The sequence below is a fragment of the Apostichopus japonicus genome, chromosome 15, assembly GCF_037975245.1.
Source record: "Apostichopus japonicus isolate 1M-3 chromosome 15, ASM3797524v1, whole genome shotgun sequence".
In the NCBI taxonomy this organism is placed as follows: Eukaryota; Metazoa; Echinodermata; class Holothuroidea; order Aspidochirotida; family Stichopodidae; genus Apostichopus; species Apostichopus japonicus.
In genome coordinates, this window is record NC_092575.1 from 7,352,689 (window position 1) to 7,376,929 (window position 24,241).

At 37.1% G+C, this 24,241-nt stretch overlaps 1 protein-coding gene across 2 annotated transcripts in view; it reads right to left on the reverse strand.

Moving 5' to 3' along the window:
* Window positions 1–24,241, reverse strand: part of LOC139980912 (trafficking protein particle complex subunit 11-like) — a 48,291-nt gene that overhangs the window by 9,762 nt on the left and 14,288 nt on the right. Inside the window, exons 16-29 of one of the 2 annotated variants that reach the window (XM_071992956.1) lie at window positions 23,641–23,702; window positions 22,838–23,049; window positions 21,366–21,609; window positions 19,301–19,482; window positions 18,467–18,592; window positions 17,707–17,771; window positions 17,055–17,149; window positions 16,223–16,414; window positions 15,596–15,703; window positions 13,415–13,466; window positions 12,665–12,773; window positions 11,248–11,473; window positions 9,991–10,158; window positions 8,778–8,794 (exon numbers count right to left, since the gene is read on the reverse strand). In XM_071992956.1, the coding sequence (XP_071849057.1) occupies window positions 8,778–8,794; window positions 9,991–10,158; window positions 11,248–11,473; window positions 12,665–12,773; window positions 13,415–13,466; window positions 15,596–15,703; window positions 16,223–16,414; window positions 17,055–17,149; window positions 17,707–17,771; window positions 18,467–18,592; window positions 19,301–19,482; window positions 21,366–21,609; window positions 22,838–23,049; window positions 23,641–23,702 (1,858 nt within the window). Of the gene's footprint in view, window positions 1–8,554; window positions 8,795–9,990; window positions 10,159–11,247; window positions 11,474–12,664; window positions 12,774–13,414; window positions 13,467–15,595; window positions 15,704–16,222; window positions 16,415–17,054; window positions 17,150–17,706; window positions 17,772–18,466; window positions 18,593–19,300; window positions 19,483–21,365; window positions 21,610–22,837; window positions 23,050–23,640; window positions 23,703–24,241 lie in introns of those variants that run through there. The other variant, XM_071992955.1, reaches the window with a different exon arrangement.

Below are 24,241 nucleotides of genomic sequence, written 5' to 3' on the forward strand. Positions count from 1 at the left end.
CGCTGATAAAAGATATATGATAAATTTGGAAAGGACGTTACGGATACCGCCACTCACATTGGATGTAACACGCAGTCTTTTCATGAGGCTTGCTATATAGCATTGTACTCGTGCACGCATGCGTGCGTGCATATAATATCATTCAATTTCACATTGATTACATAAAACAATGATGTTCCCCTACTCTCGGGTTATGTCGAATGTTTTATCAGGTAACATTACTTACAGCTATGATGTAATCTCCCCTTAGATTATTTGGAACACTAGCATGTTTACATAAGACATTATTTACATAAAAGTGATGATGTTCCTTGATCTCATGTTATTTTGAACTCTAATAAATTCATATATTATATGAGAGTAAAATGCATATATCTTGGTACGATTACATTTACATAAAATTATTGAGTTCCCTTCTCTCTAAGGTAATGTTTTTATTTATAAATTAACATTTCGCTATGTTGGTTCCCTGTTGTCATATTAACGTTGAGCGCTAAAAATTTACATACAGCAGTAGTATTCTCGATCCTGCCTCGTTTATTCGAAATATAAACTTGTTCTTGTGAGACAAGATTCACGAAATGTTCAATACAGTCGAACATTAGTATGTTCATATGAGATAACATTCAGCATGCACGAAAGAGCAATACATGAATTCATAAGTAAATAAGGGAAGCAATTATAGCAAACATATGGTTTGTCTTTCAGTCATCGCATAGTTTTGTGCGGTTCAAATATATAAACACCGTTATATATATATATATATATATATATATATATATATATATATATATATATATATATATATAGTTTGTTATTGAATTGGTTGCGATGATGAAAGTATGAACACGAACTAGCTACATCGGGTACCTCCTTAAGCCCTGCACCTAATCCCAGTGCACTATACTCAGGCCCATATTATGTTGGGGGCACATAGGGACGTTCCCCCTTCCGTCCCCATGTAGACTACTGTGTCCTCGCCCCCAATCTGTGCCCACCACCATGTGAACAAAATGTCCACAAGTTACAGGAAACGAGTATTGTGTACCTCCTTACATTGCTAGTGCCTCTCTGAACTGAAACTTTCTGGCATACGGGCCTGGCCCTGCTTTATTATAATTGTGTCTGTTTGTCTATATGACAGTCCATGTAATCACGAAAACTAACATGAAAAGTGACAGCAATTTCTGGACAGCGTGTATACAAGTACGCGTGTTATGCTAACACTGCATGAAACTGTGTTATACATTACGTACATTTTCATACATGATAAACACTACAGTGGCAGTACATTACATATACCGTATCACGTGACCAAGTCAGAAAGTGGAGTAACGGTGTACTAGCGAAACCTAAGAAATTGGCCCGCCCTCTAAAAAATTTCCTAGCTGAGAGAATACCTTTTAATAAGCAAATGATTACATAAACGATAGACTGTCATGTCAATGATACGCAACAGAGCATACGATATGTGTATAGTTTCATAGAATCCCATCGGTAAATAGAGAAAGAAAAATCGTTTTCTATTTTTTTTTTTTTTTTTTTTTTGGCATCTAACGAAGTGACAATACTTCTTTCTAATTAATATACGCTTTGAATAATGTACCAAATCAGTGACACACATCACTGAATAGTGGTTTATGATCCTGAGTTCCATTGAAAAGAAAGCCTTCAGGGTTAAATGTATAGCTTCCAGTTTAATACCAGAGCAAACAAGATTATATATTTCATATATTCAACTCATAGTCAACCGCAAAATACGTGTATGAAAAATCATTCAGTTTTCAAGTCTGTGATATCTTCCATTATTTGCATTGCTATTGTTAACTCGAGTGCATGCGGTAATGAATAAACCAGGAAGCTGGGCCTGTTTCTTCTACTTTTTCCTACAAACAAGGCTATAGAGATGACACGCGAACTTACATAAAAGTTAATTAATATATAGATCTTATGGGAATGGAGAAAAACTTCCATTTCCTTGGAAATTTGCAATAAAGCTCTCAATGATGCTTACAAAGTTGGGTAACTGAATTATACTCTAAACAACTCTCGTTTCTTGCAACCCGAAATTGAAGCTTCTCTCCTAGTCAGTCTACAGACTAGCTTTTCGATACTTGTTCGCAATTTACAATTAACTAAGAGCAAAATATAAGTTATTAATCTGAAACACGAAATTCATATCTTTAATTGCATTAGTCGTTCTTCTCCATTCGGCTAATATCGAATATATGTATATCTATTCATTCCTTAATGGATACAGCGAAGTGCCCGTCGAACGTACGAGTGCATTTATTTGCAAAAACGGTCATCGAACACGCATGCGCAAAACTCCAGACGGGCGTCTCAGACTTGTTTTGAGACGGTTACAAATAGATGCTGTATACGTATAGTAAATATCATCGTCGCGAAACGGGTTTATTCTTAGTGACGATGTACGTGAGTGTAGCAGTGACGTCATTGATAGGCTCTACCTGTTACCCTGAATTCTGAGCTATACTTATATAAAGGCTATATGTTAATGTCTTTCAATATGTATTTAGCATACAGCTCGATGCCTCCTATTTTACGGTTAGATATCCGCAACCTGTATGGATTTGCCTACTATACCTGCATAACTGCTGGGAACCGGGGTGCCGCTAGACCCGAGGCACCGAGGCTCCTGACAAGTTGAGGTTCCGAAAGCGCCGATTTCTGATTGGTCGCGAAAGGTGCCGTAGTTTTGTCCGAGGCGCCAAATATGCGTCGCTTGTTTCAAGGTCTCAGCGCCGACGGACGTGGATCACTGAATCGGTAGTAACTTAGGCCCCAGCCTGCAACACACGGCACCATGGGAGAGGAAACAGCCTGCGCCAGCCAACTGAGATTGATACACTGTGTATGTAGTGTATTAAGAACATGTTTTTTGATAACTCTATGATAAGACTAAACTATCAATAGAATGCAATAACACCTCCCTGTTGTTTAGCTACAGCAGGAACCGTCCGACGTGAACCATGCTGCAGGACAATCGCGCGAATCCAATCGCGCGAACTCGAACGCCATCGAAATAATCAATAACAGTTACAATGTATTCTGCAGCATGTGGGCGCAGTTAGTTTCCTCGGCCCACGGGGAGGGGGATGCTCCGGTCCCGCATCTCCCCGCCCAATAAGAAACCTCCTACCATAACATTTTTATCTGCTTATTTGCGATTGGGAAAAAGTTATTTTACCTTTCGCGCTCCATTGTTCTACTCGTCCACCAAAATAATGTTTGCTAATTATACTCTTTCATTATAATTCTTTGCCCTACCGACTCTCTCCCACAATACTCCACTAACTAAAAACAGCACATATATGTATAACGCATAAACATACAATACATATAACACATAAATATATAACACATACTAATTATAACACATGTAATACATAAAAGAACGCGGAGACGTATGTTTCTGTTACTGATGGACGATATTATGGTAAGATATAACTTTGCTATCATATAGTGTGGAATGCGCCGCTGTGAAAGGCAAAACAGAGAGACGTTTTTAGAGGTTCGCAAAGAAAAGGCGTTTCGCCAGCACGCCTACAAAAAAAATTGTGAGCTACACATAGGCTACAACAACTAAATATGTATCGAATACTTAAACATAAAAAACCTGTTTGTTTGCAATGAATGATAGTACAGATCAAGGCATTCAAGACTCGACTAACGCGACAACGAACAGAATACTAAAGCTGATGTAGCAATGAATTTGTAAAACAAGATTGACGCGGCAATTTACAGCCGAGTCAGCCTCAGATTGACACTAGAATTACCGTCGGATGAGGCTGACGATATCTACCGGAATATATCACTGCAATGTTGCGTTTTACACGAAGCCAAAGCGTCGCTCGGGCAAAGTGGAAAATAATTGGAACTTAGTGTTGATGAGATCATGAGCAGCACTTATAGTTGTAACTTCAGTTGTAAATTTGCGTTATTTTGACTAGAGTCATGCAATATTCGCACATTCTGAGATTGCCCGAAAGTGTTTTTAAGGATCGCTGCAATTATAACCGTCCGGTTGATGCCGACTGTTAATTCTCGAACTAGTCAATGTTTAAAGTCGGGTTCCTTTAAGTTTGCGTCATATAGGCTTTACCTATAACATGTTATAGGCCTATGATTTTTCTTCTTTTGTTCGTTGGCTAGGTTCATGCCTAATTTTATTATTACTGATTCGACTGCGCTGTATTAACTTGTAGCAGACTACACTTCCATCCACATGTATCTCTCTTTAAGCATTCGACTATCATGGACGCTTCTAAACTCACCGCATGGCAACTTGTCAAGCAATGTTAAACTTGAGAAATGAACGAGAGAACAAGAAAGTAAGGTATAGGCCTACACTACAACTACAATCTTATCTCTTACGTTTCAACCAGCTATAATGAAATATTATGTAAACACATGTGGTTTAGGCACAAACTCTTGATCCATGAAGAACCTCGATGTTTTAAGTTGTACCTACAGGAAAATGCCTGCTTAAATCAATCGATATTAACATTGTTACAATATATATGTACCTCATACACGTATTCAAAATTACGGCCTAGGCCTATACATTGTAACAAACATGAATCAATAGAACTATAGATGACGCATACAATAATTACAAGCCTCGTAAAAGTTGAATGAGCCTCGTGATACATATAATAAACAAAGCCGTATATCAGTTACAATATGCTGGGACTAATCTTTTATGTATTGTTATGTAAATGAGATCTGAATTCATTCGTGTAATTGGTCGAGGTCGTTAGGACACCTTATATAATAGAGATATATACGCTCTCGCCCCACGTTCGCAGCCGGGCTCTTTCCCTATTTATTGTTACAGACAAGAGTTTGTCATCCAGCTGTATCCCGAGCAGGGATTTATCAACATCTGGTTACTAGATCTCTAACACATCAGCATGATATCTTAACATGGTTCATCAAGTATATAACAACTCGAGTAATGCCACAAATCATGCATGAACCACCCAGTTTCACCCAGTTGGGACAATTTTTTTTTGCTCTACTGTAGTGTTATGCCATGCTTCAAAGCACTCGTATTGTCAGTACGAGCAGTATGAATATCATATCTCTATCAGATCAACGTTGGGAACTGTTTGCACTGACAATACCAGTGCTTTGAGAGTACAGTTTTAGAGACGTATTAGCATTAGGAGATTGTCCCAACTGGCTGCCAGTTTCAGCAGAGTTGTGAATATTCATTAAATAGCGTATGATTTTCGGGGTTAGCAGCATTAAAACGGTAATTTTTTGTCTGTTGAAACAGACAATACATGAATTGATCCATACATAACGCATTCTGTTGTCACGATACTACGACTTGTTCTCAAACGAAACCACGTACACCGTTTCTAGTCTAGACACTCGAATAACGCTTACAGAAGCTTCATATTCACAACACAAGTTCAGTTACGACTTTCAAAACTGATCGTCTATGAATGGCGCTTCTGCAGTGGTGTAGGTCTATATGTATACATTTCTGCGGAAAATGTATATTCGCGTGGGTATGTGCGTGTTGGTGTATGTGTGTCCGTATCACTACCACGTACAGTCTGTCTTCTTCAGAAGCCTATTCGGGGAGTTTAAACGGAACAAAAAGAAATGGGTTAACTTGTCATACCATATAGCATCAATTGAGAATTGTATGGCGCATCAATCAAAACGACTGGGTGAACGATGTTATTGACTGCCTTCGTCAAACCTGTGACAAACATACAACTACAATATTCATATCAAGATCCTTCTTAAGGATTAAACAGGAGTTAGTTTCTCCTAAAAAGACGATTCCAATCTCTACAACGTTTGTCACGTGACAGAACATTAAAGCGACTGCGACGTTTCCGTGATGTCTGATTGGTCTGTAAATATACCATCCAGTTAATATTTCATTTCATGTGATACCTTACAGGGTTTTTGGTTCTCCTTTCAGTATTTTTAAATCAATAATGCAATAATGCTTAAATCTCACAAGATTGCAGGGAAGCGGTCTCAAAGTATGTATGGGTTATGAGATATGTTATTAAAAGAATGTGAATTGAAAAGGACCATGTAAAGTACGTCTAACTAGACTGGAGACGGTGAGGTAGGGATGGAATGAAGGGGGTGCGGGGGGGGGGGGCGGTTGGATAGATGGATGGATTGTTTCAGACATGTGGATGGATTTAGCAATTCAAGTCACCGGTTCTGGAAGGGAAGAGGCACGCGGGGTGACTGAATAGTAATTAATTAAGAGTAAAATAATCGACAGTAAAGGGATGGAACAACCTAACAAAGTTAACAATCAAACTGTAAATAAGTAGAAAAGTCTGCTGTCACATTGAATGCCTCAATTCATTGATGTTGCAGTATAGCTTTGATATTGTAAATATGTTCACATTCATGTGTGTATAGGAATACGAATGGTTACTTACTTTCAAACAGAAAAAAAAAATAGTATTTAATACTAGGCTAAACTATTTAATAGGTTTTTATCTGTTTGTCTACAGAGGAATCTGTTATAATTATCTTGCCCATAGGCTGGGAAAAAAATACATTCCTAAAAAAATTTGAACTGGTCAATTTATCAGAGAGGTGCTAAAATGTTGAGACCAAATATTTTTAATAAAAGGATGAGGGGTGGGGAGGGTGAAGGGAGAGGATAGGAATCCATGAGGTGAAAATAAGAGATATTTATTATGGTTATCAAACTAACCCTGAACACATATTAAGTATGGTATTATATAGTATTTTTGTGTCCTTTAACTTCCACGTTCCTGCGCTGTTCATTCATAGCTTTACTGACAGACCCTGTACTTGCCGGGGGTCAGAGTGGGACAAGCCTGATTGAGCTGTGCAAAGCCCGGCTCCTGCAGGCTGTAGTTGCACCTGCATAGATGTCAGGTTTTAAACGCTGGTCTTTGTATTTTTAGTGTAAGATTCAAGCCATGCATCTTTTTAATAAAAACAGCCAAACATTATACAGTCAAAGAAGGAAACATCAAGTTTGTAGCTTTTTCATGATTTCTTTTAACCAGGACTTATACAGCAAACTTTTAGATACATACAAATTTAGAGAATTGCTCTTGCATTATAGTAACGTTTTTAACTACAGATTTTTAAATATACCAACCTATCTTATTCCGGCGTTAAATCTGATCAAACGCTCATGGAAAGACATATTGACACGATGACAGTAAAGCAAAAAGCAAGATCAGCCTTAAAAAGAAAAAGTCTGTGCTCAGTGTGCTGATAGCATCACAAAAATCGACCACGAACCATCGACCCTTCAGCCAGTGATATTTTTATTCAAGAAATCCATATAAGGTCATTAACAGAATGGACTATCAAAAAGATCTAAACAGTCCTCAAAACTGATACATATGATAATGTCAATATGTTCTTAGATCAATCACCATCGTGCAACTTTGATCTGTTTCATGCAATCACTGGTATGTACTCTATGCAGCATTGATGACATAACATAACATAAAGATAATGGTCTCTGTCCCGGATTGAGCCGTTTGAAGGACACATTAACCGAATACTACCCATGAGTCTCTCTCTCTGCTGTTCTGAGTTCAGCAATTAGCATTCACCGTGTATCCCCACACTGCCTTCCTTTTTCTCCTTCAGTATTACATATTATCAAAAAATGCTTTTCCCAAGCGCACGATGACCATTTCTTTGAACAGACCTTTTGTTGATAAACACAGGACTACTTTGCTTGGTTTTTGAATTTTTAATTAGCGTAGTATTTCTCTGTCAAACATCTAACCCCCAACCCCCCCCCCCCCCCCCTAAAAGGACAATGTCACAATTGTGCGATTATTAACTACACAATACTACCTACAAAAGGCGTGTAGGGTTAGGGATCGGTTCTCTCGTGTTTATCATGGAATCCGTTATGAGGCTTTAAGACCAACGATCATCCACTTTTGAGATCTACCACAAAATATGAATAATCTAATATTCTGAACAAAGGATGAAACCAACAGATGACAGTTTTTTGGTCATGTTAATACATATCAAAGAGCAAGAAACCTCAGATAAAACAATAACTGTGAATTTGAGTCAATAACAGTTATCTCCTTCCATAAAACTAGCATTTAATTACCTTACACGTGAAAATAAAACATACACTCGTTTGCAATTTCCATTGTTATTTCCAATGCTAGTAGGCCTACTATCATTTATATATATATATATATATATATATATATATATATATATATATATATACATATTTTTTTTTATGTGTTATATTTACTTACTTCAGTGCTATATTCAGAACTTCTAATCCATATTTCCATGCTTATATTACACTATATATTAAGCATCCAGAATGAATTCTTCCATCGTAACTTCAATGCATTACATAAATAATTTGTACCGATATCAAAACAAATTTTACATTCTCATTATAGGTTTACTATATTAGTTTTTATGCTCCCCCCCCCTCGTTTGTTTCATATTTTATTTTACTTGACTCTAACCTTGAGTATATCAGGCAAGAGTTTTCTTACAGATAAAGAGATGAAATTAAAAAAAGAAGAAAAAAAAAAACGACTCAATGATGAAATGACTCCGAATCGAGTCCTTGAACTTCCAAATCCAGGGTAGTCGTGGCAAATACCAAAGGTTGAATCAACCACTCAAGGTAAGCCAATGTCTCTATATGCCATCCAAAATGGATGAAATCCTCTCTGCTCTTACCACAGGTTTTTTCTTCTTTTTCTTTTCTTCTGCCACGGCTTCATTGAATATCTTTTCCTTGCGGCTGCAGAGTGATGAAAGGACAGACAAAGTTAACACGGATGGGGAAAAACGAGACGGGCACTCGATGAAGTAACATCCCTTGTCAATATTTCGTGATACTTATTGTCCATACAGGTTGTAAGCTTTTGCTACAATTTCTGAGAAACTGTCGTAGGATATAGTTTTTGATAAGTCGCTCCATAGTGAAACAAATGAACGACCAGTGCTGCGGGAGAATATTTCTTAGAACTGTGGACATGAGCACAGCCATGTATACCTCTTACGGGAATAAAATGGAGGCATAGCCCCTCCATCCTCCCCACCCCCCCCTGCCTCCTTGCACTGGTAGACAGAATATTACAAAAAAACAAAAAACATAGGCTGGTGTACTGAACATAACTATATAGCAAGTATGTGCCGTATAACCTAAACAGTATAAAATGATTCAACATTGTTTCTACAAGTTCCAAATGTAGCACCATCCTCCATTTCACCAAAATTTCTCACAAAGGAAGAGACCATCCCTTCCCCTGGATGACATGTTTTAAACCCACCCCCATCCCCAAAAAGAACAAAAACACATCCCAGTACAAAAATGGTGGTTTCACCCCCTTGCCCCTAGATATTGAATGTGTGAATACAAAATGCAGATTGCTGCATGAAGAGAAGATTAAGTTTGATTAACCTTCTCATATAATCAGCCTACCATTAATGAGGTCATTAATTTGTATATAATATTAAGATTGCATAATCTTTCCCAGTAATATCTTCGGTTTCTGAAAAACATGGTGATACAACCGGGGAAGATAAAATACCACAATAGTTTGAAAGTGTGGGTCGCCCTTTGATGTCCCTTTGATGGGCTTGCTGATACCCACATAAAAGTAACATATATATATAGTTTTATACATGACCTATTCAGACTCAATTTCAAATGTGAAAAGGAATTTTCAAACAAAATTTAAGGCCAAATTGTCATTTTTGGATGTTTGTATATTTCAACATGTGAAATCAAAAGATATTAGAATGTTTAACAGCGGTAGTACTATTTCCTTCCTGTTGGTCGATAACGTGTTACAAAATAGATTACATTTTAAACATACTTTCATACTGCGAAAACAACTCTCTCGTTAATTTGACAAAATATTTTCACTTAAAGCTAACTGGAGCATTATTATTATTATTATTATATTTTGAAGTTTACAGAAAAAACAGTACCTTTATAAAGATGTGAGAGGGCATCATTTTCTGGGTGGTTTCCTTGCTGATGTCTGGCGCTTGGGGTAGTGTTAACTGCATTGTGGGTAATTTGACGTACCCTGGTACCAGAGGGTAAAGATTATACGAAAGGGTGTGGCAATCCTTTGGCAAGATCCGAAAAAAGACCTGTCGAGAGAAGGATGGAAAGGTAAGCGTTAGATTAACAAGAAGAAAAACAAAATTTCCCGCAGAAATGTGAAAAATAATTTTTCATGGATTGAAAGGTAGCTTGACTGCCACTCCTAGCCCCCTCCCCATATGTTGCAATTCATCCAAGCTACAAGTTCGCATGAAACTTCCATCACCCGCTCCATCCATATGCTTATGAATATACCGTTTGACACTTTGGGGTTCATTGATACAATGTCAAGCAAAACTGATTTTTTTTCTATGCTCTTGAAGCGACTGTCTGCATTGGTTTTGGACAATATTCAATACTGCTTGACACTTAAAAAAAAAATGATTTTGCTTGAAAGAATGTATTATATCCTTAAATTGGTAAACATGTGCTCGTAATTAGTTCATTAGTTTAAATATGCAAGCTTCATTTTCACTTAAGAAAGAACAAAACTAACAAGTCTTGAAAGAAATATTGAAATTTTGCAGTATGATTTCAACATTTCACGATTACTTATATGGGAAGATGTCCCGCCAAAGAAAAGTCAAACGACGATCCTTAATTTCTCGTTAATCAAACATATTAATTAGTCGAAAGACTCGAGGAAACTAAGTTGGATCATTTGCATACTGTTTTTGTGTAATACATACTCAAATGGCTTTATGGTACTAACAGTGACCAGGAAAGACTGCCCAAAATGTCTAAAAGCTCTATTTATTATGTAATGTAGAGGTCACAGGAGATAAAATTTCCCATGAAACACTTTCACAAAGTTCCACCTTCCCAATATCCCACCCGTATGGAGTGTTAGCTCAGTGGTTAACGCAGGTGCCTTTCAATCATAAGGTCCCGAGTTCAAGTCACTCCAAGCTTAATGTATGTCATCCAGTTACAGAGTTGTTGACAATTGACAATTCATAATCATGGACGTTAAATATGAATCTAAGAGACTGACTTCGGGCAGTTTTGGCTTTGATAAGCCAATGATGGCTTCTTCGCGAGTTCCTGCTTGCAGGATGATCTAAAATACATACATACATACACATACATATCATTCTCGACTGCCAGATTCAGAAGGAACCTTTCTCTCAAATTACCTGTTTGTTTCCGGATAACATGAAAGCATCGGATGGTAGGACATTAGCCTCGACACTCTGTACAGTTGTAGTCTTGTTGTAGATGGTGTACACGACGGGCAACTGCGCCCTCACGCTGCCGAACGGAGGAATGGTGCTGTCGATATAAAGCGACAGTTCTTTCAGCGCCACCTCTGGAAGTGGTAAGATGCTCTTGATGGCCGGTAGGTCCGAGTTAGAAGAATTTCTGTTGGAATCGAAGGAGGGAAAAAGAATGTTGGTAATGGTTTTTCTTCGCTGTAATGCTTGAGGTTCCCTTTATGAAGTAATATGTTTTTGTATTAAAGTCTAATGAAAATATTCTGCTAAGCTGAGGTTCCTTTTTGTGTTATGCTGCAAATTATATTATGCTCAAGACTCATCTGTTTAATTAATTGTTCACTGTTGTTCATTTTTGCTTGCATTATTGTCTTGTACTATGTTTACTGTTTTTTGTTTTGCTGTTGCACTGTTTGTGTCACTGGTCCATGAGCGTCTTTTTTACAGATACCGGCTCATTATAAATGTCCATTATTATTATTATTATTAATTCCATTTATGCAAGGGCTGAGATTTCATACACTTATTATAATGCAGACATCCAGCTAAGATGAGATGCCCATGACAATATATATGTAATATAAATATATATAATGTTGTAACTCCTCATATATATAATGCTAGGATTCCATGTATTCAATACTCTGAGATAACATATATGAACAGATTTCATTTACATATTGTGCATATTCTCTGCTCAGCAATGATTACAATCATGTTCAATCCTATGATTTCTTCTATATATAATGCTTGGATTCCATGTATGGGATTCTCTGAGATAACATATATGAACAGATTTCATTAACATATTATGTAGACTCTCTGCTCAGCAGTGATTCCATTCATGTTTAATCCTGTGATTCCTTCTATATATATATATATTGCTGAGATTCCATTCATGTAAAGCTGATTTTCCATTCATGTAGTGGTGATGTTCTGTTTATACAATGGTGGATGTGTGTATGCTAACATTGCCCAAGGACAACTAGGGACTCTGTTTATAGCATAAGGAAACTCATGAGAAGGCTTGGAAACTCAATTTCACTTTTTACAATAATGTGATTATAAATGCATTTCATCACCAAAAGTAATGATACGCAATAAGCTGACACCAAGAAAAAGGGCCTAAACAAGAACAGCCAATATCATTGAAACAGTTTTCTATTGAAACGGTGCTCTAAACATTGACGATATCTCCTAGGTGAGAGATCTTAAAAACCTCTCTATAAACAAAGTTACTAAACACTACAAATATTCTATTCTGAAGCATTATCAAATCATCAATACTAGATTCTGGCTACAAAAGCCATCCGATAAATTATTTCCTCTCCTGTTTTACCTCTTCCACTCCAGCACGTACTCTCCGAGAGGTATCAAGCCATTCTTGGTGGATGGTGTTGCCTTCAAACCGATACATTCTGTGGCTGCGTCGTTATTCTTCAGAGAAACTAGATGTCAATCAAAAGAGTCAAATAATATCATTTAAAGCAGACTGTTCTGTTTCATATTTCTTTAACAACGTTACATATTAAACTTTTGTACATTTTCTAGCAGATCCATATCCATTTGTTGTTTTGCTCTTCAAGTAACAGTTTACCTAATCCAGCAAATGCGCTATAAAGTTTTCTACCGGCTTTGCAAACAGCTATCAACAGTTTAGCCAAAAATCACTTGATGACAATAATAATGTGACATGGTTCGATAAAGTACCTCCCCCGAAAGAGGGCAGGGGACATGACCAGGTCATCCGGAGCGTAAAATTATTAGAACCTCAGAGAGAGACTAGGCGGACATGATCTGCGTCACGTGCTGCATCGACCACTTTATTAAGGGGCGTTCTGGTCAGAGCCTCTCCAATCAAAACTTGGACTGACAAATAAACAAAGGAAATGTCAGACAGACCTTCACAACATTCCATAATACAATTAACTTAACAATACAGCATGCTGTCAACAAACAATGAAACAGCTTGCTATGCTGAGTAAGAGTATGGCATTCGGTACATAACATCTCACAGATTTAATGTGTATGTGTGGGTGTATGGGTGTGTGTCTGTATGTATGTAATCGAGAGACTCTGAACCACTTACTGTTAGCAACCTGTGAATCTGGCTCATCTCCGGGGATAAACACCGACTTTGACTAGTAAAAGAAGAAAAGAATATTTTTTCCATTATGTATTATATAGTAACAAGTATACATGAAAAAATTAATGTTCCCATGACCCCTCCTGCACACAGTTACATCCAAATCCACCATTGCCTCCCCCATCCCCCCCTCCACATCTCAACCTATCACACCCCACCACCCCCACCATTCCCACCCACACATAATCAAGAGTAAACTAAACTAATTACATTACAAACCAGACACAAAATACAGACACAGATTTTTACGTGAGTCATCCAGACCGAGTGGAATGATTTTTTTTTTGCATCGTCATGTTTAGTGATAGAATTTCACATTAAAATGGATACAGAAGAGTTCTTGCTTCCGATGGTCGAGATGAATACGGTGTCTATTTTTAGAAGGAAAATAAAAGTCCACAAAAATCTTCACCTGCAGGAAAAGTCATCAGCAGAAAAAAAAAAAAAAACCCATCAAAAATCAATTTTACGTTAAGGTTCGTTACATGTTTTATACTTGTTTATTGCCAAAAGAATGGTTGTCCTATTTTCTGGCTAAGTAGGTCCCCCGAGCTGTGAATTTCTGGGTCACTCCTCCAAATCTTTGAAAGCATGTGCTGTAAATCCCACATCAATAAAATTTAACTTTAATCTCAAGATTCTTTCATGAAAATTTCCCGCTTTTTTTGGGAGGGAATTAAAAGAAATTATGAGACATGTCGTCTGGATTGATGTGAACTTTGTGTGAAAAGGCAAAAAAATGTAGAAAATTGTATTCAGTAGGAAAGGATCCTGTCATGTATGAAATGAAATAACACAAGATGAAATCAACCTTTAAATTGGTTAAACAAAACAGTAAAATTGCAGCATGATGGTTTGGGCTTAACGGATGAAAACGGGAGGAGATATATTGCTGTGTACAATGACAGCAATAATGAAAGTCTTGGGTTCAGTTTGTAAATACAACATGTTTAGAATGTGTTACATGTTTAGAATGCGTAACATATTTAGAATGTGCAACATGTTTAGAATATGCAACATGTTTAGAATGTACAACATGTTTAGAATGTACAACATGTTTAGAATGTACAACATGTTTAGAATGTACAACATGTGGAGAATGTGTAACATATTAGCATGTCCAACAAGTTTAGCATGTGCAACATGTATTAGAATGTACAACATGTTTAGAATGTACAACATGTTTAAAATGTGTCACATTTAGAATGTACAACATGTTTAGAATGTGCACAAGTTTAGAATGTACAACATGTTTAGAATGCATAACATGTTGAGAATGTGCAACATGTATATAATGTGCAACAAGTTTAGAATGTGCAACATGTTTAGAATGTATAACATGTTAAGAATGTGCAACATGTGTTAGAATGTGCAACATGTTTAGAATGTGCAACATGTTTAGAATGTGCAACATGTTTAGAATGTACAACATGTTTAGAATGGACAGTAAGTTTTGAGTGTGCAACGTGTTTGTAATGTACAAAATGTTCATAATGTGCAACATGTTTAGAATGTACAAAATGTTTAGAATGTGCAAAATGTTTAGAATGTGCAAAATGTTTAGAATGTGCAACATGTTTAGAATGTGCAACATGTTTTAGAATGTTTAACATGTTTAGAATGTGCAACATGTTTAGAATGTGCAACATGTTTAGAATGTACAAAATGTTTAGAATGTGCAAAATGTTCATAATGTGCAACATGTTTAGAATGTGCAACATGTTTAGAATGTAAACATGTTAAGAATGTGCAACATGTGTTAGAACGTGCAACATGTTTTAGAATGTGCAACATGTTTAGAATGTACATGTTCAGAATGTGCAACATGTTTAGAATGTGCAACATGTTTAGAATGTACATGTTTAGAATGTGTAACATGCTAAGTAAAGTGCAACATGTTTTAGAATGTGCAACATGTTTAAGAATGTGCATGTTTAGAATGTGCAACATATTTAGAATGTGCAACATGTTTAGAATGTGCAACATGTTTTAGAATGTACAACATGTTAAGAACTTTTAGAATGATATATTCCATATTCCGCTGCTTGCATGGAAAATGATGTCTGACATTATTATGGCAATCACACAGAAGATGCCTTTAAATTTCTACAGGAATCTACTCACCAACTGAAGGGTACTGTCCTTGATAGTGATTGGCCAGGGGGAACAACATTTGATGTGTGTAATTAAAATGAAAGGGTCATCAGAATGGATGTGTTCTATTGGTTGAAACTAAGAAAAGAAGATAAAAAGTACAATATTGATTAGTCAATCAAAACTAAAAGGGGTTATTCATTTTCAGGTTAGTTAGTTTTCTAAAACTGTAAATTCTGTTGAATTTGTTATAATCTGTTGTTAAGATGCTCCACCATTTTAAGGGACAGAAGTAGTTATCTGTTATTTTAGACCTCAAAAAAAGGTCAATTTTTTTTTGGGAAACTCAAGCATGTAGAAAATTGCTTTAATTTTTTCTAGAATACAATATTTTCTACACAGGAAGCTTCAAATGGTAGTTAAAACTCACTACTAAGGAGCAGCCATTTAGTTTTAACCACATAGAGGATATAACAATGAAGGATATACAATGAGGATATAACAATGTCCAATTATTGCCTGAATATTTATATGGCTTTGGTCAGAGTGAAAGGAAGAGAATCAAACCTGTGATATCTGCTTAATGGAATTAGATTTTTTGTAGCTGTTGGGGGAAGTTATGACCCACCCTATCTTACCCCATCGACATGCACTCACCTTTAAAGATGATAATTTGATGGTGACCTCAAAAGCTGTCACCGTTTCGAGCATGGCTATCTCGTCTTTGTGGCAAGTACAACCTATAGGAGTCTGGTCATCAACAAGCTTCACTTCAACATTGTAGACCACCTTGGCGCTGATTGCTCGTTTTCCTAACTGGGAGCACTGGATGTAAAAATCTTTCACAATCTGAGCAGGAAAAAATAGGTCAAATATATATCTATCTATATATTTATATATATTTATGTATAATGTATAGACCTACAGCCTAACACAACAAGTCTGACATTTTCATTAAGATTAAGGAAAGCCTAAATCCAATGCTCACATGGAATCATGACAGTCATACCACATTGTATTCACAATATTGCTCACCATGAATCCTGTAAAAAGGTTCCAGGGTCTTAGAGCACAATGAAATGTGTTAATAAGGGTCCAAGACATTAAAAGCACAATGAAAATATGTTATTAAGGTTCACCACCTTCGAAGCACATTTTAAAAAGCATTTCTTTGAAACAGCTACCTTCCCACCCACTTTCCATTTAAATTTATCCTTCACTGTTCGAAAGAAAAATACAACAAGTAAATTAAGTACATTGGAAATATATTCTTTTACCTAGAAAACCACTAATAATTGTCCAAAAATCAACACAAGAAGCTGCTTTTAACAGAAAGCAGTCGCCGTATCTTCATATATGATGAAGGACACAACTTAGAGATTTCGTGAATCCAAGGGTTAGTCTTTACTTCCCCTCTTACCCCCTCCCCTCCTCCCCTACTTGGGAACCTATAGTAGCTTTGAAAAGGGTGACTAATCCAAACGCTTACCTCTCCACCGGACTTTGTCGTTCCGAGGGGAATCCCAGTTATACGTGGAGGACATTCTCCCTTTAGTAACTCCTCCAGGCTTGCACTGACTTGAGCTGAGAGTCATAAGAGAGGTTTGCGATAAGTGACAAGAGGATGACAAGATGTTTTGACAGACGACTAAATAACGTACATCGTATGAGAGAAATCCAACGCTTTTCTACATTCTACACGGAAACATTTAATGAATCACTGCACTCAAGATTTTATAAGTTTTTACCAGTGTCACATGCAAGCAATATTTGCAATAGAAGACAGACTTGAAGATCTTTGAAGAAAAATAAAAATGCAGTTCAACAACAGAAACCAATTTTGTTCCTCTAGCCAAAGATATTATTTGAAAGTTACTCAGATTTACAGTAGCATGTTAAATGTTTGTGCTTTTTGTTGAAAAACACTAATTTATACCCCAAAAGAAACAAAAGAAGGATTGTAACATTGCAAAGCACAAACTCACTGATCAGAGTTTGTAATTAATATTTATACTTATTGTTCAGCTACTTTTTTCTCTTAAGAGGTATTTCTGGTTGGAAAAAGGGGAAGATTATCTTACAACTATCCAGATAAGATTTATACTTCCATGAGATCATCTGTACAGGATGAAACAACTTACTTGTTTTCTCCAAAGATTCGTCTTTCTCCTTTTCAGATTTGGCCTCTGCTAAACCAAATGATAAACTGTTTGAAAAAGAGAAACCAAAAAAAAAAATTATTCCATTGAAAGAACAAAGAGTTAACTATTACATCAAAAGAAATATGATTCATGCACCTAACTGATAAATGAAAAACAATAAATCCCCCCAAAAAATATGGATTGACACCAACAATTAGGCTCATGGCACATGCTGCCCATCCATTAGCAAATAAACATTGGCACACTACACATATATACACTACTAGCTGGCCCTGCCTACCAGCTAACCTCTCAATTTTTATCTGAAAAACATGGGTTGCATTAAAGCTGGCCACACAAATGCCCTGACTGAGTGCTGTGACCTAGTTTTTCGATTGTGGTGAAGACCCCATAGTCTTACGACTTACTCCAAGGATGACCTCTCTTTTGTTTATGGTAGGGGTGTTCATTTAGGTCCCATGCAAAACTAATTTCCCTGTGATCCATTAAAGATGTTTAACACTGTGCAGTGTAAGTCGTTAACTGCCACACACTGCCTTACTTGGGAAAACGTTTAAGTTTCCTCTGATGAAGCTGACAAGAATTAAAACTATCAATTAAAATCATGATTAGTCATGTAATCTTTGAGCACTGGCACATTTCCCAACTATCCAAGATTTTCAAACTTACTTTTCTTTGACCATTTACAGTTCTAGAGATTCATGTTTTTTCTTTTCTGTCATGAAACCTATACACATACCTCGGTTGAGTGATGGGGACTTCCTCCTGGTTCCTGATCTTCACCCTCAAATGATAGATTTCACTCATCAGACAGGGTGGTTCGTGGTCGATACTGATGGAGACCTTGGAAGAGCGTGAAACGATACTGACGAAAGAACGAAGAAGAAAAAAGATGATGTTGACCGTAAAGTTCTCCTTTTCAAACATAGCTTCCGCTCATGTTTAACTAGTTCCAGATTTGGATGAGAGAAAAACAACTTTGAAATGCCAGCAGCCACTTTCTACTGTGAGTCAAGATTTTGATGAGCTTTGGCCTTCAGCAAGGAATCAATCATTCTCATAGCCTTTTCGAGTACATTATAACCTAACAATACAGAAGTTTGTAAATTGTTAATGAATAGACCATGAAAGGATGGCAAGGAAAAAGCCAGCTTTTAGTAACTTACATCTCTGTTTTGCAAACTTTTCCTTGGCGATCAATTTCCCTAATCTAAGCCATGACCCATAAATGTTCCATTAAAAGGGGCCCAAATCATGAAATACATACTCCCTGTTGCATAATGCCTAAACTGCACATTGACTGATTTGATTACAATTGCTTGCACATTGACTGACCGTGAGTATTAACCAACAGCACACATACATTGATCAAAAACCCTGGGAGGAATTTCAATGTCCGATTCCATCGCAGACATTGTTTAATACCCATCAAAGTCCCCCCCCCCCCCCCCCCCGCCCCCAACTTTCCAGCTTGCAACCCATCTTACAAGCTTCCCATAGTTTGGAACAAAAGCTTGGGCTTACATTGTGGGCATAACGTATCAAGTAAGTATACAATGTATACAAAACTCACTCGGTTTCTGCTTGTATTTTAATTGCATTCCAGTCTTGTTGGCCATCCAACAATGGACCTCTTCTGCTTGAGATACTCTCCAGGGGGTTCAGGAGGAACATGGCATCACCCCCGGCTCCGGACCATCGTAAGACGGCACACCTGCCGTTCTCATCACCGAGGCAGAGAGATAAGGATTGAATCTATGAAGAAACGGGCAAATTACAAATTTACTAGCCTTGTGCCCACTTGTCACTGCACTCATGGGGATCCTTGGAGAGGAGGATAGCAATGTAAAGGAGGCTGATAGAAAGAGACTTGGACAAATCAAACTGTGTGCTGTATAATCTATCCTAGGGAACCTATCCATCCTTTAGTATGATACTAACTAGAAAGCCAGTTAGCTTTGTGATTCCTTGCCATACAAGTTGCTGAAAATTCAAAATACTGCAGCTATCTGACTAACGTAGAAAAAATGAATTAAAATTGTCCAAGAATTAAGAGAGAACCAGAACTGGTTTTTAGCAATCCCTTATGGGCATCAACCATGTCATTCACTGGTAAGGATTTTAAAGTATAGAATTTTAAACCAAACTGTTTCAATATCAAGAAAAAACAGTCTTCCTATGTGCATACAGACACATTTTTACCAATTGTGAGCAACCAACTCTTAAATAAATGGTGAGAGTTATATGACATTGTTTATTCATTGCAAAATACTTTGTGGACAACTTCCCTCCCCTCCCCCCCCCCCATTTGAGATAACCTTTTGAGCCCTTGAGCCAGTTTGTGCCCATTTGAGATAACCTGTTGACCCTTAAAGCTCAGACGGGAAAGCTGATAGGAAGTTGAAGTTCATGTTTAAAGCAAGAGTATGAACTCTTTGAAGCAGATCGCATTACCTGGATGCCAGGTATGTTTCGTTCAAAACCTATAGAGCCTTTTCACAGAACAAAACTGAACTGAATTTGACCAAACTTTGTTCACCAAAAGAAAGACATAGCATTTGAGAATTCACAGATTAATTGTAGCTTTAATTTTAGAGTTATCATGTTAAAAAGGTTTTGACCTCTACCAGTTTCAATAGGATTCTTACACTCACCAAGCTGGATCTACATAAAGTATGAAGTTCAAGAAAGATAAGTACTTCTTGTGTTGTTATTGTGTTTACAAGATTTGCAGACTTTCACTTAAATGTTGACTAAAAATCACCTTTGACCTCCACCAATTTCAATCGGGTTTTTGATCGCAACAAGCTGAATCTACAGACCACGTATGAACTTCAACAAAGATGTACTTTTTGACTTTTCGCTTGTTCACAAAGTTTTCAGACTTTGACCTCTGTTGACCTCAAATGACCATTGAACTTCACCCAAAAAAAATAGACTTCTTGTACTCAATATGACAGATCCACATACCAAGTATGAAGTTAGTCCACCATTATCATTTTGAGTTACCATTGTTACACGCAAGTGTCATAAACATACATGCACAACCACATGCCATCAACATCACTTAGATTCCTTGTGCCATCAGCCGGAATCAACAAAGTCTCTGGATAGCTATATAATGTATAAGCCTCATAGATATTCTTTCATTACTAATAAACATTCATCTCTTCACTACATTCACCGATGTTCAGTTCAAACACTGACAAGTTTCTTCTCCTGTGGAAAGCGATAAGCTGGCGAGTAGCCTTTCCTTTCAATGGCCATAAAATAGGAGAAAACAACTTCCCTTAAACTCCACCCCTCCCCCTCCTCCCCCTCCCATCTCTGCTTCCTCACTTGCTGTACGCCAATGACGACAGGCTAGACAGAGAGGCTATGAAATTGTTGCAGACAAAGATTATTGCATGTTGTGGCAAAAGTAATTTTCAGAGTCTAAATTTCATCTCACTTTTTACAAGAATTACAAATAGTGTACTGAAGGTAATAATAACTCAAATCATTTCTGTAGCATTCATCCCATTATCGGATCAAGGCTACATTGACCGGAATTAAAATCAAGTTTCCTTCGAAAATCTCTGCACGATGATAAATATTTAAGTTTTAAGATTCCTGCATCTCTTTGTAGAAAAACTTACGGCGAGTTTTTTGCCGACATCCTCGGGAAGGGCGACAAAATCAAACAGGTGAACTTTGACCTGGCCAGGAAGTAGATACAGGTCACCCTGTTGACTATCTGGGAGAGGTTCTTCCGTCTCCGTCTCGACCGTCCCCTGGGTAGAGAGCTGATGTCCGTCACATACGATGCAATGCTGGTTGTAGGCCGGATTACTGAAGAAGACTGTCAGCTTGGAGAAGCGGATTGGAAAAGGGCCCAGAGATCTGGAGGTAGAAAAATGCAAAGTTAATGTTTCTGTGTTAAGTAAGAAACACGGGAGCAAAAATGTGATGCGGTCTATTTCTACCTAAATATTGATAATCTTAAGAAAGGCAGAAGTGTTTAAAAATGATAAATGGAAAATTTGAATGTATCTGTTTTACTTTTCTCCTGTTTAGATGCTTATGGTTAAATCTGTAAACCTAAAAAAAATCTGACTTTAAAAAAGTTCAGGCATGGTAAAAATTTGGAAAGAGAAGAGCAAAGTAGAAAAGAAGAAAAAAAAACAATTCATAGCAATTTGCAAGAGTTGGTGAGGCTTGCAGATTCCTGTCAGACACTGCTGAAGAGAAACCACTTTTAAGTCAGCCTACAACTATCACACCAGATGTACACCACTTCTATTGTAATTTGCATATTAAAGAGTTAAGCAAGTCATCCATTCATTGTACCTTCTGTTGTTAAGTAGTTGACAACACCTGTAAGAATAACCATTCTCAAATGCACCAGATGTACATCACTTCTAATGTAATTTGCATATTAAAGTGTTAAGCAAGTGATCTATTGATTGTACCTTCTGTTGTCGGTAAGAAATAGTTGATAGCACCTATAATGAACACTACCCTCAAATACATCAGATGTACACCACTTCTAAAGTAATTTGCATATTAAAGTGTTAAGCAAGTCATTCAATGATTGTACCTTCTGTTGTTGGTAAGAAATAGTTGATAACACCTGCAAGGATCACTACCCTCAAATGCACCAGATGTGCACCACTTCTAATGTAATTTGCATATTAAAGTGTTCAGCAAGTCATCCATTGATTGTACCTTCTGTTGTCGATAAGAAATAGTTGATAACACCTGTAATGAACACTACCCTCAAATACATCAGATGTACACCACTTCTAATGTAATTTGCATATTAAAGTGTTAAGCAAGTCATCCTTTGATTGTACCTTCTGTTGTGGGTAAGAAATAGTTGATAACACCTGTAACGATCACTACCCTCGAATGCACCGAGATTTAAACAATTGTTGTCATGACAGCAGAAATAGCTGTTTCAAGAAAGTCATTGAATATAGGTAAACTAATACAGAAAAAGTAATAAAAGCAAAGAAGGTAAACCCCAAACTTCCCCCTCCCACCCCACCCCCTAAGATAGGCACCACAAATATACAAACGATACAGCTAATGTATCCTCTCTTTATTTCTTTGATGAGGTATAGATTACCTGAGGCAGACTTGTAACTGTACTTTACTGTCTGCGGAGAAAGCCTTGCTGGTGAATAATCCCTTACACTCTACAAACGGGACCAGGTTCTGCATCTCCACCTCGAAGGAGAGCGGCGTATCTGGCGGGGCTGAGACTTTATCCTTCCAAGACTGGCGGGCTGCTTCCACCGCCTCTATTGCACATCCTGGTTCCGGTTCGGGAGCATTGTTCTTTTGAAAGACAAAGGAATGATTCAAATGTAATTGGCGCTGTGACAGGAGAACGTATTCTCTTTAAAACCTCTGCTTCCCGTTAACTTTTTCATCAATGACACATGTTGTCATGATCCCTCGGCTAGCTGTGACCAATTAATTTTTCTTAAGTCTAAAGATCATCCAATGTACACAATTTCTGTTGATTGATGATAAAATTGATTGATTGATTGCGATTGATTGCAAATTTGACTGGATGTTAGTAAACTGTAAAACCAACTATACACACATTTATCAAAAGTTGGAAAACAAACTATACTGTGTGACAAAGGAACAAGTTTACAGTCAGATTCCATCGCAAACACTGTTAAAGCATTAATTCTTCCGGGGGGGGGGGGGGGTGCTTTGCTTTCTTTGCCTTTTCTTCTGCTACTTGGTTCCTGGTCTTCAAAAGGTTTGGGCCCTTTTTTGGGGTAACGACCCAAAGTTTGAAGTTTGGCTTCAGATCGCAAGAAGAGATTTTTAACATTTTAAAGAATGGACCGATGCAATGAGAAAGGGTAACAAATTGGTGGGGGGGGGAGAAGTATGGATAAAAACAATACTCACAGACATCACTCTTATTAAGTTGACTTGTATTCTAGTTTTCTCTTCACGAGAGCACTGGGAATCTGAATTATTTGGCCGTGAAGAAAATGATTTTATTGTTGAGATTTTGACTACGATTTCACGTATATATTTCCCCACATGTCAAATGTGTTGTTACCCTGTCGACTGGAAAACAAATAGTGGACTCATTACAGCTTGTGTCTTCATAGTTTGTATGAGAAAGGTCTTTGAATGTTATATAGTTATTTCATGATTCCAATAGCATAATTAAAAAAAATCTTAGTATCTTAAGTTTATTGTTTTCAGTGACTGACTCATTTGGCCTCACAGCCAAAACGATATACCATGAAGAATGAAGCGCATGACTTTCAAATAATTTGCCTTCGTACTACATGAATTACAAATGAGTTAGTCCACCAATCATAATACTGTATGTTTAGGCAATTATTCATGTTAGTCATAACTATGATCTCACTTTGTACATGTGCATTTGGAATTGTGGAAAAAATTTGGGCGCACCTTACCTTTACTTACATGACTAATTGCTGCTTTAATATTACTATGTTTGTGAGGTCTGATTAAAATGCAGAGGTACCTAACA